Source organism: Mauremys mutica, chromosome 4 (genome assembly GCF_020497125.1).
Source record: "Mauremys mutica isolate MM-2020 ecotype Southern chromosome 4, ASM2049712v1, whole genome shotgun sequence".
Classification (NCBI taxonomy): Eukaryota; Metazoa; Chordata; order Testudines; family Geoemydidae; genus Mauremys; species Mauremys mutica.
In genome coordinates, this window is record NC_059075.1 from 40,930,134 (window position 1) to 40,946,932 (window position 16,799).

At 51.1% G+C, this 16,799-nt stretch overlaps 1 protein-coding gene across 1 annotated transcript; it reads left to right on the plus strand.

Moving 5' to 3' along the window:
* The first annotated feature begins 1,366 nt into the window (after positions 1-1,366).
* Positions 1,367-16,031, plus strand: LOC123367916. Its single transcript, XM_045012248.1, has 13 exons — positions 1,367-1,684; positions 3,273-3,449; positions 4,856-4,961; positions 8,091-8,213; positions 8,792-9,065; positions 10,260-10,283; positions 11,234-11,356; positions 12,247-12,434; positions 13,405-13,604; positions 14,004-14,095; positions 14,526-14,580; positions 15,131-15,228; positions 15,410-16,031. The coding sequence occupies exons 1-13, from the start codon at positions 1,488-1,490 to the stop codon at positions 15,664-15,666; spliced, it is 1,914 nt and encodes a 637-aa protein (XP_044868183.1). The 5' UTR covers positions 1,367-1,487; the 3' UTR covers positions 15,667-16,031.
* Positions 16,032-16,799: the final 768 nt, after the last annotated feature.

Consider the following 16,799-nt stretch of genomic DNA (forward strand, 5'->3'; position numbering starts at 1 on the left):
CTGGGCCAAACTACCCACTGAATGCCCACAGTAACCTATCTAAACCCCCGTTCTTGAATAATTTCAAATGGCAGAGGCAGAAAACTGGCTTGTGGACAACTCTTTAACAGAAGTAGGCATGAAACTTACCTCATGAGTTAATTGCTCAGCTGTGTGGTTCTTACATTGACTGTACCACAAACACTTTCCTAACTCTGACTCTTGGACACATGGGGGGAGCCAGGAAGGGACATAGCTATTACAATGCTGAGCATCACAGCACCAGCTTTTAGAAAATCATAGGAACAATTCTGAGATTCAAAGCCTGAATTAAGCACCTATGCTCCCTATACAATGAATGGGGAGAGATTTGTAGATTGTATTCTTAGGCACCTAAGCCAGCATACCTGGTGGGAGTCTGCCTAAACTACCCAATAGGAGATGCCAACCCAACGCATGTATCCTAAACCTGTTCCCTCTCAGAATTAGGTACTAGCTCTGTTTAGCAGTCAACAAATGGAGCTGCCTGGATTCAGACAGCTTAGGTGCCTAAGGTGTTTCTTATGGGAATGAGTTCAGCAGCTCCCTTGCTCCACACACAACAGCTGGAGGAGGAGATGGGTGTCCTAACCCCTGAAGTAGAGGCATTCTCTCTCTCTCCCCTCCCCTCCCCCCAACTGCCTGGAAAGGGATGGGTTTGGAACGCTGGACTGTGAGGATCCTTCTCTCTTGCATTAGTCTGAATATGTCTGAACTCAGGCTGTTAATTTATTGGCTTCTGCTGATTTTACTTCTAAGGTCCTACATTGTTCTGACTATCAATCTTTCCACTCCACCCCAAAGCTATGTGCATTGCATTGTAAAACTGTGGGGTATGCTTGGAAACCTATCTTTGACTGGGTGTCAGCCATAATCCTCTTCTGGTACCCCTTCAACCCAGTTCACAGACAACGGGCTTAAACCCTCCCAGAACTAGATCCCGTTGTGCACTAAGCCCCAGATCAAAAAAAGCACTGACCATGGCACTGATTTCTGCAGTGCTCTGATTACCAAGGGGAACTGGCTAATCTCCGCTGTAACTGGTGTGGCTGGACTTGCTCGCTGCCACCTCTACCACTGCCATGACCACTTTACACGGGTGTGGGCTAAACTGGGTTTAATAGCTGATGTCCAGCCTAATGACAGGACCAACTGGTGTGCTCCCTTCACAGCTGGGGAGTGGTGGAAGTGGTGATGTGGGTGGGGTTGTGCCTGGGGAGCTGTGGAGGGGGTGGACTGAGGTCAGATCCATGACCCATCTACAAGAATGAATACAGGAAAAGAGGGAAAAAACGGGGCCTGGGTGAAGAGGTTTGTTCCCCATCCCCGCCCAGTTATGGGGGTACCCCCGGTTCCTGCCAGCCCCACGATCGGGGGCCTCTGGGGGTCCCCAGGTGGGGCTGTCCTGTGCCCCTTCCTCTCCGAGCTGAGTATAAAGCCCTAGGCTCCCCTCTACCTGCTCCCCGGCCATGTTGCTTTCCAGTCTCAGCCCCTCGGCCTCAGGCAGCGGGCGGTCTCCGCACCGCCGATGGAGCTGGGCTCCCGGGGGCCTTGGGCGGTGGGATGCGCCGGCCGAGGTGCCCCGGAGTGTGGCTTCGGCTCCGGGCACCAGCCTCCACTTCTACGTGCTCTGGTCGCTGCAGGAGCCGGCCCGGCAGCTCAGCAGGTGAGATCCGCGGCGGGAGGGACCCGGGGACGAGCATTGTAGGCCCGGCCCCACCGGCTCTCTCGAGTTCCACGTGGGCCTGGGGCTTTCCCGGAGGCTCGGCCTGGGTTCCGAGCGCGCTCAGCCCGCACGGGTCAGGGCTCTCAGCTCTAGCAATTCCCCGCTTCGCCTGCGGGCGACGCCACTGCTGGCACCCATCCCGCAGCTGTGCCGCTGCCCCCGAGTCCCCGGCGTGTGAACCCCGCGGGACAGACCCCCCCCTGCCCCGCCAGCCCCCCCGTGCCCCGCCAGCCCTTAGCTCTGCTCAACAGTGGGGAGTAAAACAAACGCAGCTCGCTAGTACCCGGCCTTCCTCTCTGTCTGTAGAAGCGGTAGGTGGCTTTTACGCAGCACTTCCTACTCTCTGAGTGCTGTGCCGGAATCAGCCCAGGGCGGCTGGCGCTGTAATCCCCTGGTGTGGCTGATTAGAGACAGCCCCTGGATTGTGGGCGCCTTGCAGGTGACAGGGATGTCAGTGATCGGGTACTGAGTGCCACCCTTTGTTTATGTGGCTGCTGTGTCCAGAGGCCCTAGTCAGGATTAAGGACCAACCATGGTCCCTTCTCTAAGGAGCTTGTACATATTTAATCAGTTTGAAATGTGTTGCCTTTCAATTTAATTAAATTATGATTATTGTTTATTTGTATTACCATGGTGCCTAGGAGCCATGGTGGACCAGGGCACCACTGTGCTAGGTGCTGTACAAACACAGAGCAGTAAGGCTATGTCTACACTACCACTTATGACAGGAAAACATATGTCGCTCAGGGGTGTGAATATTCCACCCCCCAAGTGACCTAAATTATGCCAGCATAAGCGCTAGTGTGCACAACACTGTATTGGCGGGAGAGCTTCTCCCACTGCCATAGCTTCTGGTGCTTGAGGGGGTGGAGAGCTCTGTCCTGTCGGCATAGAGCAGCTACATGGGAGATCCTACAGCAGCGCAGCTACATCGGTACAGCTGTGCCGCAGTAAGGAATCTAATGTAGACATAGCCTTAGGCCAGAGGTTCTCAAACTGGGTTGTGTGGAATATATTCTGGATGCGGGGAGAGAAGCCTTAGGGAAAAAACCCTTCCTGCACCAGAAAGCGGTGGCTGTTGGCCGGACGGTGGTAAGGTACCCTTACTTCATACCACTGAGCAACATAAGTTTTGCCAACATAAATGGTAGTGTAGATATGGCCTAAGACAAGAGCCAACAGTTAGATGTAGACAAGGGAGTACAAGGACCCAGTGAAACGATACCGATCAGCATGATCGGCAGTGGTCTGTGCACACCAGCTGCCCCATTTTCAAATTTATTGAATATCCTTTGTCCTTATATTATGATGAGAAAGGGTAATAGAAGCATCTGATTTGCCCTCTCTAGCCCATTCATTATTTTCTGTAGGTTAATCACATCCCCATTTATTCATCTCCTCTCTAAACTAAATAGTCTTAATCCTCTCAGTCTCTCCTCAGATGGACATCTGCCCAGGCCTCTCCTTGTTTTCATTTGGGCTTCCTCTATTTCTGCTACACCATTTTTGTTGTTGTTGTCTCTTCAAGCAAATCCAGCCGGATGTGTTACCAGATTCAGCTGCCTCTGCCTTTGCCAAAACAACTTGTAATCTTTGGCTTGGGTGACTGGAATCGTTATTCCCAAAACACAAGCATCACTGTGGAGGTGCTGGTGAATCCAGATGTCAAGCCACAAAGGATTGGCAAATTGGGGTCTGATGTGAGGTAAATGTTGGGGCTTGGATAGGCACTGATATGCTGCCAATGGTTTAACAGGGGCTCCTTGAAAAATGCTCCACATCAGGGGCTGACAGAAGTGACATTTCCTGGGTACATAACACCCATCATAACACCTGGGTACATAACACCCATCTTCCCATCACCTCCCAATTCTGTCAGCCCTTCCACCCCCACCCCTCTGTCAACCCTTGCTACTCCATCCCAGCCCTTCCAGGAGGTTCTTGTGATTGTTTCTTACACCGGTGACAGCAGAGAGAGATGGGCCCCTATGGTCTCTGGCTGAGAGGTGCTTTGTCGTGTGGGGAGTGGATCCCTTCTGGTGGGTGCTGGTGGATGGTTGGTGACTAGGTCCCCTTTGTTATTAGAGGTCAATCTGAGCTGATTGCTGGCAGATGTTTCTTCTGGTGTGTGGTGGGGGGGCAGGTCTTCCTCAGCTAACAAGGGAATAGAGGATGTGGAGGGAGTGGGTCCCTCCTAACTTATATGAGGAGTAGTGGGAATAGGGTTCCAGGTCTTGTTCCTGGGACCAGCTCTTAAAACTCTGGGCTAGGATTGAGCACTAGCAAGCTGGCCCCAACGGGAAAATATGCTGCAGCACACTCAGGCCGTGCAGCAGCTGCTTGGTCCCCTCTTCTTCCTTGTGGTGGCCAGCTTTGGGGTGAATGGGTCTGACATGGTGCAGGACCCATGGGGGATATGGGCATGAAGCTCCCCTTACAGTAGCTGTTGTAGCAGTGGGGAGCACAGATGTAGCGTGGCAGCTGCCAGCAGAAAGCACCCAGCCAGCTCTCTGCTAGCACAGAAAGCGTTGAACGTTTTTGCAGGCAGAGCTGACGCGTAGGCAGGGAGAACCTGACAACTTTTTATTTTTCGGCCATCTTTCCCCTCTCAAAGATTGTAATCAATTCTTTTGTCTGCTCTGATCAGCCCCCTCTGGCAGATAGGGCCTGATGATTGTGGGCAGGAGAGTGGGACGTTTCCTTGACAGTCACCACAAACTGAACGTAAAAAGTGTGTGGGCTCCTATGGAGAAGGCCTGTAGAATAGAACTGCATAGCTTTTTCTGACCATCCTATAGAGCTTAAGTTAGGAACTTAAGATGGGTGGGAGAGAATTTGGAAGGGCTCCCCAGCTCACCTTTCCCCCCCTTATTGGCGTGGCAATTTCCCCCAGATCATCCCTTCTCCCCCATATTGTTACTAGGGTGAAAAAGAATCCTTGCAGCCAAGGGATCTGGAAGGAACAGACGGTGGGGAGAGCTCCCTCCCAGGGCTGAGTGCTTTGTGGCCTGGGGGCACTGAATTCTGTGGAACATTAGCACTGGTAAGGGAGCAGGATGTCTCCCCTGGGCAGTGTCCACTGTGAGCTGAGATTCCATGGTCCTTGCACAGGTCTCTTGTGTGGGAAGGTGACTGGAGAGTGGATGTTCTGATGGCTTCATTGAAACAAATGGACTGTGGCAACCCTGTTAAACTTCTACTGACTGTCAATGGGGAGGTAAGAAAGCAGTTCCCTACATATCCTGTTCTTCCTATTGTGGGTCCTGGTTATGGCCTGCAACACCCCCTGCTATTCCAGTGCTTGGTCTCCTCCCACAGATGTGCTAATGCACCTCAGGCCTGACCTGAAGCCCTGCTGTTCCAGACCTATGTTCTATGCACAGGTCTACCAATGCACCTTTGACTTTTAAATGCCACAGGATACTAATAGGTAAAAGATGTTTCAGTTCCATTCTGACCCCAGTTCTTGGTATCCAGGCAGTTGGTTGCCTATGTGTTGAAATCATTGGATCAAGTGCCCCTGAGATGGATCCTCTCCTTCTTGCTATTGTCCTTTGTAAAGCGCTTGGAGGTCTATGGATGAAAAGCTTTATAAAGCTAGGTATTATTATTGATACGAGGCTGGAAAGTTCCTGATTGCAGCACTCCTGAATAAGGCTCCAGTCCATGGGCTGAGTTCAGACTCCTTGTCTGTCCATCTGAGCATCCATGTAGCTTTCCACTCTCTTAGTCCTGCAGATTTTGAGGCCTATGGCATTGCTGTCAAGGTTGGGAATGATGACCTCGGGACCTGGCATGTTCATATTTGCAACCTTTCAGAGCCAGCACCTGAATCGGTTCCAGAGTCTCACTGCTGGCTGACTCTGAGGATTTCTGCCTTGTTTCACTTCCCTGGGGCTGTTACCAGGGCCGGCTCCAGGGGTTTTGCCGCCCCAAGCACCCAAAAAAAAAAAAAAAGCTACGATCAGCAGCAATTCAGCGGGAGGTCCTTCGCTCTGAGCGGGAGCGAGGGACCCTCCGCCGAATTGCCGCTGAATACCTGGACGTGCCGCCCCTCTCCGGAGTGGCTGCCCCAAGCACCTGCTTGCTAAGCTGGTGCCTGGAGCCGGACCTGGCTGTTACATTGTTTGTAGCTATCACAGCACTGGGTGCTCTGCTTAATTCCCAGCAGTAGCTCTGTGACGGTTCCGCCTAGACAATTGCCTAGCCCCATGGGAAAGAAAGAGAAGCAAAGAAGCTCCACGTGAATGAGTATCCACTATGGTAAATACCTCTGGGGTGAGAAACACCTTCATCACCACCAGTCCACGTTCCAAAAACTGGCTAACTGCTAGATCTCAAAATGTGATTGTAAATTGGGAATCATCGTTGAGCAGCTGTGTTTCCAATGGGGTCCCACAGGACTCGGTGCTTTGCCCTACACTATTTAACATTGTTTTCTTCCAGGTCATTGATAACATAAAATCATCACTGATAGACTTTGCAGATGACACAGAAACTGGGGGAGTGGTAAATAATGCAGAGGACAGGTCACTGTTTCAAAGCAATCTGGATCACTTGGGAAATTGGGTACAAGCAAACACTGTGTTTTAATACAGCTAAATGGAAATATATACATCTAGCAACCAAGAACACAGGCCATACTTACAAGATGGGAAACTCTAGCTTGGGAAGCAGTGACTCTGAAAAAGATTTTGGGGTCATGGTGGATAATCAGCTGAACATGAGGTCTCAATGTGATGCTGTGTCAAAAAGAACCAGTGCAATCCTGGGTTGCATAAATAAGGGAATCTCAGCTAGGAGAAGCAATTATTTTCTCTCTGTATTTGGCACTGGTGCAACCACTGCTGCAATACTGTGTCCAGTTCTGATGTCCACAATTCAAGCAGGATTGTGATACATTGGAGAAGGTTCCACCACGAGAATGAGTAAAGGATTAGAAAACGTGCATTACAGTGATAGACTCAAGGAACTCAATCTATTTAGCTTAACAAAGAGAAGGTTAAGGGGGTAAGTTTATAAGTATTTATGTGGGGAACAAACATTTAATAATGGGCTTTTCAATCTAGCAGAGAAAGGTATCAGACAATCCAATGGCTGGAAGTTTAACCTAGACAAATTCAGACCAGAAATAAGAAATTTTTGACTATCAGGGTGTCATAAACAGTTAGTTAAGGGTTAAGGTCTCTTTTACCTGTAAAGGGTTAACAAGCAGTACCTGAGGAACACCTGACCAGAGGACCAATCAGGGACAAGATAACTTCAAATCTCTGTGGAGGGAAGTTTTTTTTTCTGTGTTCTTTGTTTTGAGTTGAGTCTCTCTTGGGAGTTAAGGGAGTCCAAACATCTTAATCAAGTCCTCCCAGGTTTCTGCAGTACTTTTCATCTGTTCAGTCTAGTGAGTATTAGAAAGGCATACTAGTATTATAAGTTTATTTCTACATTTTGCAATTGTGTGTTTTGCTGAAGGAATCTCTTTATTTCTATTGCTGTTACTTTGCTTTTACTGAGAAAGAAAGGGGGAGGGGGAATTCTCTCCAGGTTTATAGGTTAGACTCTGTGTATTGTTCCATCCTGGTATTACAGAGATAGTGTACTTTATTTTTGTTCTTTTAATAAATTCTTTTCTTTTCTTTGGACTTGGTTAATTCCTTCTCGTGTGGAAATTCAGGGGAAGGGGAGGGGGGAAGAGTGAGTTCCTCCTGGGTTTGATTCACAGAGTTGAATCGGTGTGTATCTCTCCGGAGTAGGCTAGGAGAGAGAGGGAGGGGGGAAGTGGGCTGCTTCCCTTTGTGTTGAGATTCAGGGAGATTGAATCTGTGTTCCCAGGGAGAGTGGAGGGGGGAACAGGCCGTGTGTTATCCACTTTAAACGTAACTGGTGGCAGCGAAAACCAGATCTAAACTAGGATTTTAGTTTAGAGGAGTCCATGCAGGTCCCCATCTTGGAACCCAAAAGCTCCAAGTGGGGGAGAGAACCTATGACACAGGGTAATTAACCTTTGGAACAATTTATCAAGGGTCATGTTGGATTCTCCATCACTGGCAATTTTAAAATCAAGACTGGATGTTTTTCTAAAAGATCTGTTCTGGGAATTATTTTGGGGAAGTTCTATGGCCTGTGTTATACAGGAGGTCAGACTAGATGATCACAGTGGGCCTTTCTGGCCTAGGAATCTTTAAGAGCTGAACATGGGCTCCTGGCCTGCAGTTGATCTCTCTCTCGTAATTTAGCTTTTTACTCACTCTGTGAGTGAGGGAGACTAAGCCACTGGTGTGTATGAAATATGGAGGCAGGCTGAGAATGTTGTTCTTATGCTGCTCTGCGGTCCCTGTCTGTCCCTTAGCTGCTCAAGGGCATCTACAACAGCACCCCCACTCGTCCGTTTCTGGCACCGGAGCTCACCCAATCACCAGTCCTCCCGGAAGATACCATGTCCCCCATCCAGGTCTTGGACGATACCACTGAGGTATGTGTACGTTGGACACCTCAGCTGTACCTTGCCACCCTCTCCCTTGCTTGTAGCCACTTGAGGCCAGTGAGCTCTATTTGCAGGTGAAGCCATTGGCACACTCTCCTATCAGGGCCCTGGCTGAACAGGTTAGTGAAGCTAAGGTCTGGTCTTGCTAAAAAGATCAATGAATTGTAATGTTCCTCACTTGAGTCAAATGCACCTGGTGTCTACAGGTAAATGCTTCAGCTTGTCACTGTGCTGCTCTCCCACCTTCCAATAATGCCCCCGTTCTTGCTCTGCCACTCTTCAGTTGGCAATCTGAAGATGGACTGCTGGCTGGGCATGCAGCAGGAGGAACAGCTGGTGGCTACATAGAATCATAGAATCTCAGGGTTGGAAGGGACCTCAGGAGGTCATCTAGTCCAACCCCCTGCTCAAAGCAGCTTGTTTCTCTCCATAAAATTAGCCTCCACCACAGTAGTGGGCTAACTGGGGGGGTCCTGGCTTACCTGTCCTTTTGTCATCTCCAGCCATGGATGAGACTGATCTAAAGAGCCAAGTGAGATATAGAATGGGCTTACTTTTTCTCCCAGAAGCCACAGGCAGCCGATTCTGCTGTGACTTCTGTTGGACAGGTTAAAGGTCAGAGTTTGGAGGCAACTGCCAGAGCACAAAGGACCAGAAGTAAGGATTTATCTCCACCACCAAAAAAGCTGTTGATGCCCCTTACCCCAGAGTCACCCACTGGCCAGAAGGCACCCAAGGAGGCCAGGAGGAAAATCCGCAAGCCTAGTCCTCTCCAGCTAAAGCAGCCTAGGAAAGTCTTGTTTGAGCACAGGGCATGTGAAGGGGAGCAGGATGCTGAAGGTAACTCTGGTTCCATAAATGTGGCGTGAGATGCAGACATTAGGATGATAGCTTTCAGGGTGTCTATTCTGGGTCTTGCCTGCTTGACTCCCAGACCTGTGTGAGCTGCCTCTAGGGACAGTTGCCCAGTGTGTTCCTAACCCCAGCCAAGAGGGTCCCCTGTGTCCCTCTCAGAACCCTGAAAATCTCTCTCCGGTTCTGTCCTTGAACAAATGGCTTGAGTGTGCAACTTCTGCCTGTTTGGTCGGAAATGGAACTCGGGGTCTCCTGAATGCCACTGCACTGCACCATATAATAGTTCACTCAGCTCTTCATCTGTAGGTGTCAAAGCACTTACAAATGAAGATAAATGTAATTATCCCCATTTATAGCTGAGGAAACTGAGGCACAGAGAGCATTACCCATTGTTACACAGTAGGTCAGTGACACAGCTGAGCTGAGATCGCCGGTATCATGATCTCTAGTCCTGTACCCCGTCCATTGGACCAGCCAGTCTCCCTTACCAGTACTATATCTCTTGGTCCTGTGGACACGTCATTAATTGATGCCAAATGCGGAGCCCCAGCTTGGGACCAAAAGCTGTAAGCCTTTGAAGGCTATTTATTGTACGAAATGAGTTCTTGGGTCTTAGTCTCATTCCTAGTGAAACAAGTATCCCCATCCCCAAACCACTGTCACAATGGTTCCCCTTGTTGGCAGTTTGAGCAGAGGAGTAATGGAGCCTGATCCCCTGTCTCAACCTAGAGGGGTCCCCCCAGGGAGTGGGTGAAGCACAGTGGCAGAGGGGGGCCCTGCTTTACTTGTACCTGTTCTGGGGATACAGATAACATCTCTCTCCAGGGCTCTCTCTCTTGCACCTTTCACCAGCACTAATCTCACCTACTCTCCTATGCTGTTTGAGACCCAAGTCCCTGAACCTGGAGGTTTACGCAGACAGGCAAAATGAGCTGGTGGTGACTCTTCACTCTCTGTGAGTCAGCCTGTCACCCTGATAGTGGCTGGATTGGAACCAGTGTGCTAGCATGTATCCACTCCCATGGATCTCCATGTTCAGAAGTGTCATTTCCATGGCAGTGTGACAGGGTAGGGAGAAGAGGTACTTGCACTGTATCACAGGCTTGAGTAGCTTCTAGGAGGTGACTCCCTGCTGCTGCTTTCAGGGGACCATCATCTATCTGTGTTTTCTCTCTGCAGATTTGGAGGTGAAGGAGCTGCAAGGTGAGAACCTGGTGCACAGACCCTGGCCTGGCATCTGAGCCACTTGGGGATATTGTTCCTTTAATGACATAGGCTTTGGAGTGAACATTCATGCTTGTCCCTTTAACTTCCTAAGCATCAGGAACTGTGAGCAGACTATGCGTACTCTGCCTGCCCTCATGGGGTTGCTCCCAAACTATACACCCTGGGCATTGTGAGAGGGACAGGAACTATCTCCAATGCCACTTGCAGCCTCCCTGAAATCTGAGCTGCCCCACTAGGTACTTGGTGGGGCTCACTAAGGGGGTGGTGGTGGTAAATGATGGATAGACTTGACCAAACTTTTTCCAGCTTCCCCACCAGTTAGTACGGGGGCCTGTTGGTGAGGGAAGAACTTTGGAAGGGAAAGGAGAAGGAAATGGAAGAAGGGAAGAAGCTTCCCTAAAGAACTAGCTGGAGAGAACCGTGGCCTCTCACCCACAATGTGCCCTAGGAGCTGGCAGTCCCCTAGTCACCAGTCTCTCCCAATACCCTTAAATGTAGGAGAAAAGAACTGGACCTGTCCACAGCTGAGGATTCTTTCCTACATGGATGCTCAAAGGGATCAAAATGCCCCCCCACCTGCTTGTCATGAAGTGCAGGGAGCATGATCCTGCAGCTAGCCAGACTCCCCACTGCTGACTTCTTGTGTTACTGAGAATGGGGAGGGGAAACCCCATGATTACTCCCTAAAGCCAACAAGAAAATCCTCATGCCCAAGTGGCCCTGGCCTCCAGACCACTTGGGTGTAGGTATGTAGTGCTTCTTGCCCTATCATCTGTCCTTGGGGGTTCAGGGCCTCTGGCCACCACCTTCCCATGAGAGTCCAGGCCCCTGCCTCCTCACTTTGCCTTCTCCATGGAAGCAAGGAGACCCTGAGGCCCCCATATCTGGTCCAGTGACACAGTTCGGTTTGGTCTCTCCTCCTCCAGTCTGTCCAAGCCCACGATGGTGTCATGCCATGTGCCTCAGTGACCCAGAAACAGCCATTTTGATTGGTGGAGAGGGAGCCAATCAACAGCCTTGCAAGGATTCTCTCTGGAAATTAGAGATTGGTGAGAAGTTTGGGGCTGGGCAGGGGAAGGCAGAGGTCCCTAGGGGCGGAAGGCATCTCTGGGCGAAGCAGGAGCTGAGTGCATTGGGTCTGCTCCGAGCCAGGCAGATGAAGCATTCCACCCATGCCAATGCCATTCTGTGCTGAACTCTCCGCAGGGAGGGCTGTATTATTCTGCATGGATAGGCTGGAAGCCACTGGCTCCTTCCGCTGGGATGAGAATGTGGGAGGGTACCCCTGTGGCACCTCAGCTCACCCTGCTATGGGCAGCTATTTCTCCATTTTTCTCTCTTGCTCAGCTTCCTCCTTTTTCTGTTTTATCCTTTTTGCATGTTCTTTGTTGACTACTCCTCCTCCCTGCTCCTTTCTGGTAGCGCCATTTCCCCCTCTTGGTCCCTCCACTCAGCAGAAGGCTGCATGCTGCTGAGGCTGGGGGCCATCCATTGGTGCCACCCAGTGCTGAGGTCAGTGCCATGGGCCGCAGCCTGAACCTGCAGTCCTGCATGTGTGAGCTGCTCCTGCTGTTGGCTGTTAGGACTAGGAGCGTCAGTGGAAGCAGAAAGGGGGAGATGGATGGCTTTCAAGGAGTAGAGGTTGCGCACACTTTGCAGTGTCTGAGGGGTTTGTGGGGTGAGCCAGGGTCCTACCACTTTACACACACACCGCACCCCTCTTTATGTCCTGCTATTCCCCAGCTATATGCTGCCCCCACGCCCTCCACCTCCAACCCCAGAAACTGCTGCAAGCCCTTCCCTCTGGCACTGAGTCAGGAGTGGGAGGAATGAAGGGAGCAGGGTCCTGACCAAAGGCTGATAGGGGATAGGGCTTTTGAGGTGTGGGGAGTAAAGGGAGGGTCTCTGCCCCCTCACTAGTATGGTGTTACTCCGATAGACAATGATTTCTGGTTCCCCATGGATCTGCCATCACTGGGTTCTGTGCCGCCCTGCTCACGTGGTCACACCGCCACCTACGACCTGGACACCAAACGCATCTATGTCTTTGGGGGCATGAAGGAGGGCAAGCCCTACAGCACTATCCACATCCTGGACACATCCACCTGGAAGTGGCTTCTTGTGGCCGTGAGTAGTGGAGCTTCTGCAGGAAAGAGACAAAGCATGGGGGGAAGTGGCGGGGGGAGAAGTGTGTTTCTGTCAGGGACCAACTGGGAACCCAAGAGCAATATGCCTATGTCCTTGCTCTTGTGCTCGCTCTTTGGCCCCTGGCCCAGTGTCAGGCACTGTCCGTTGGTTCCCATTTCATGGTCAGTGGAAGGGATGTGGTTAGGGTCATCGATGGGAGCCTTCAGGAGGGCAAAGGGGAAGTGGGCTGTTCTGGGTTCTAATCCCCTCCTTGCTTTGTCCCTTGGGGCGAGAGCCAAGTTAGACCCAGCTAGGAAAACTTGGTTAAAAAGCTTGAAGCTCACTGGAAACCAGATAGTGCATCCAGTGTGAGTGAGGCTGGAGGCAGAATGGATTGACGCTGGATGCTGTATCTGACCAGGCTACTTGGGAGCATAGCACACAAATTTCAGGAGAAATGGTCCCCCATTTGTGGGGGGCTAGTGAAAACCTGGTCTGGGCACCAAGATAATGATCTGGCTTTCTTGGTTCAGAGGTCCTCATCTTGTGCTTTCCCCCTTCCCTCTTTGTTTCCTGGAGAGAAACTTTCCCAGCTGGTTATCCCCTGCACCTTCCTCTCTTCCTTTTCTGGGCAGCACTAAAGCACAAGGAAAGCCAGAGGGCTGAGAGAGAATGGCATAGGTGAGATTAGCAGTGATTGGGATAGAAATGTTTCCAGAATGACCTCCTGTTCCTGTTTGTGTTCAGAACCAATTGGGATCAGTGGTGTGATGCCCCATTCAGGTCAGAGAAAGGTGGGACATAAACTGAGCAGATATTGTCCACCTGCATCTTAGAGTTCTGGTCATGGAGCAGGTGGAGTGGCACAAGGACTCACTATGCCCATGGCCAGCAGGGAGCTGGGAGCAGGGAGCCAACCTGTGTGCTTCATTTTCACACGTGAAACATGACTAGAAACTTTCTTCCTCAGGCCAAGGGGAAGGTGCCGACACTGGCCTACCACAGCGCCACCATCTACCACAAGGAGCTTTTTATCTTTGGAGGGACTTTCCCCAAGATGGCATCCCTGGAGTCCAGAGCCTGCAGCAACACACTGTACGTCTTCAACCCTGAGTACAAGATTTGGTACCAGCCCATTGTGGAGGGAGAGAAGCCCTTACCTCGGCTCGGGTGAGACACCTTCATTTCAGCCCTCAAAGATAGAGGGAGGGAAGAACCAGCAGGTCCCATCTAGTTAATCTCCACACTTGGAGGGCAGGGCATGATTGTCCCCCACAGCAGGGCCGGCTCCAGGCACCAGCCGACCAAGCATGTGCTTGGGGTGGCACCTTGGGGCGGGGTGGTGCTCAGGTTTTTTTTATTATTTTTTGGTTCGTCCGGGCAGCGCTGGAGGGTTTTGTTTGTTTGTTTGTTTTTTGTTTCGGCGGGGTGGTGCTTGGGGGGGGCGGCGGCGGGGCATGTAGTTGAGTTAATGGCTCTCCTGGAAGCCTGCTTTTGTGAAGAGACTGAACTCTCAATTCCAAGAAATTCCAGAGGCTGCCTTCCTCACTCACCTCCCTCTCTCCCCAGCCATTCAGCCACTCTGCTGAAGAACAAGCTGGTGATCTTTGGGGGTCAGAGGACCCCTTTGTACCTGAATGATGTGCACATCCTGGATCTGGGTGAGAATAGGACATTACCATCCTGTCAGGCTATACTGGGCAGCTGGGGTGGGAATCCAAGGGCTGCCTGCCTTAGGAAACATGATTGGGGGACAGTGGGTGAATGAGGGCCCTTATGTGATATGGGAGGGGGACAGCCTGGCTCTGAGGTGTCTGGACCAGAGTAAGGGGATGGGAAGCTGTGGATGTAGGGAAGGCCCTGATGGGGTGGGTAGATGGCTTGGCCCAAGGCAGGGGGTAAGAAACATCAGGCACTGGTGATTGCAAGAAGCTGGGTAGCAGATTAAACCGGTTGCTGCTCTGATTTGATGCAGCAAACCCTGTGTTCCCCATGTTCAGCACAGAGGTTTGTGTCTTGCAGTGGGGCTGGCAGAGCTGCTAGGATTTCCATGCATTTGAAGTGTCTCCTGCTTTTTCCCCTGTGCTTCAGGTTACATGGAGTATGTGCCGGTCCCGTTTCTTTCAGGACAGCCTTCTTCACGCTGGTAAGATCCTGCTGCAGGATCAAGAGGCCTCTTCTTCCCCCCACCCCTCTGTATCTCGCTTCATGGCTGGAACTGTGCTTCCTGCATGCTTGCAGGGCTACCACTCAGCACAACTCACCCTCCCTGGTGCCTGGGCAGCAGCAGAGCCAAAGAAAGGGAGAAACCCTTATAAGGAGAATGCTCGGTTCCTGAAGGGAGGCCCTTGGGTACTTGCAAACATAAACCCCTCTGCCCTTCATTAGCACCTTTTGTCTGAGGTTCTCTGGTGCTTCTCAGACACACATTAAGCATCAGCACCTGCAGAGGTGGGTCACCATTTAAGGCACAGAGAGGAAAGTGACTTGCCCGGGATCATGCAACAGTTCAGGGGCAGACCTGGGACTAGAACTCAGGAGTCCTGACTCCCATCTGTGGCGTGAACCACTATCCCAGGCTTCCTCTCCTAGGTAAGTAGAGGCCCCTTAGGTGGTGTTTGGGGGAGGAGGGGCAAGGAAGGTGGGTCCCCTGCATGTTTTGCTCTGGTTATTGTTATGCTTTGCTCTGATTCTAGCTTCCATGCTGCAATGCCAGTGTCTGACCAGAAGGTCCTGATCAGTGGAGGCTGCAATGCCAAGGGAGCCCTGCAGGATGTATTCACCTTTCACCTTGGTGAGTAACTCCCCATCCCCTCCTCAGAGCTGCTGACTGACAAAGAATTGCTGAAGGTGGCTGTTGTGCTGCAGTGACAATGCACTTGCTGGTATTTCTGGCAGCCTTGTGTCCATCTGTCTGTTTCATCCCTGGTGCAGAGGACAGCTTTGCCAGCAGCGATCGTTCCTTTCTGTTGCAGATACTTTTGCATGGAGCACAGTGACACACAGTCACCTCTCCTTAGTGCCTCGGGCTGGCCACACACTGCTCAACCTCACCTCTGCCCACCTGACAGATCTGGACAAGGAGAGCCAGAGCAAGCGCAACCTGTGCACCGTACTGGTTTTTGGCGGCTCAGACTGTGCTGGGACCTTCTACAATAGCACAAGCAAGATCCAGCTGGACCTAGAGGAGACCAAGCCCAAGAGAGCAGGGGTTCTGTATCATGGTAAATAGAGACACATGGATAGACAGTGGGTGGCAATAAATGAATCAAAGCAAAGCGGCGAACCAAGTCTCTGCATGTAGGTGAAATCTGCTCCACATTTGGAATGTCTCCTTGAAACCTGTGGTGACTTCTTGCCTATGTTGGGGCCCATGGACATGGAGCCTGAGGACTGGGCACAAATCCCCAGCCTCACACTTGCATGGTGCCTATGCTTTGACACCTAATTACCCTGGGAAGCCTGAGCTAAATCTGCAGTGTCCCGTTAGAGGAATTACCCCCAAGGCTTTGGGCAGAACTAGTCTCTTGCTTTCCTCTCTTGCTGTATATCACTTCTCTTCCCTGACCCAAATCCCAGCTTCTGTTGGGCGGAAATGAAGGTGACCTCATATATTCACTCTTAACTGGGTGAGGAGAGGGGGTTGCTGCAGGTAGGGTGACCAGATGTCCTGATTTTTTTTATAGGGACAGTCCTGATTTTTTTGTCTTTTTCATATATAGGCTCCTATTACCCCCCTGCCCCACCCCTTGTCCTGATTTTTCACACTTGCTGTCTGGTCACCCTAGCTGCAGGCTCTGAAGAGAGGGCTGTAAGGTGAGGATGTGAGTCACCCACCAAAGCTGGCTGGATCTCAGCTGCAACTTGGCAGTTCCTTTCTGCCATCCAGGAATAGGGTTCTTCTGGCTTGGAATGAATGAGAATTCACCACCCAGAAATCTCCCCTTGGGAAGGACGGGGGACAGTATTGCTAGAAAGTTAGTGACTGGCTTTCTACAAGTGGCTGAAAAGTCTCTGATGCTGTGTGATGTCTGGGTGTAAGTGGCATGCCATCTGGGGATGGGGAAGAGAACGTTGTCATCTTTGGCTAAGGGGGGAGCTGGCTGCTATGCCAGCAGCGAGGGAGACTAGTTCTCTCAGATTGCTGCGTGGTGAAGGGAAGACATATAGATCACCCAGCGGCCTGGGACAACTAATCTCCTTCATGCTGTCACTGCCGGTGTGGCAGGCATGGTGTAGCGTAGCTGTCGGTTCCCTACAAGAGCAGAGAGACCCGGGGTTGGGGTCTAGCTCTCATTATGTTTGCAGGAGGAGAGAGTGGGCCTGATCTTCTTTGCACTGACAACCATATGAACTGGTATTTAC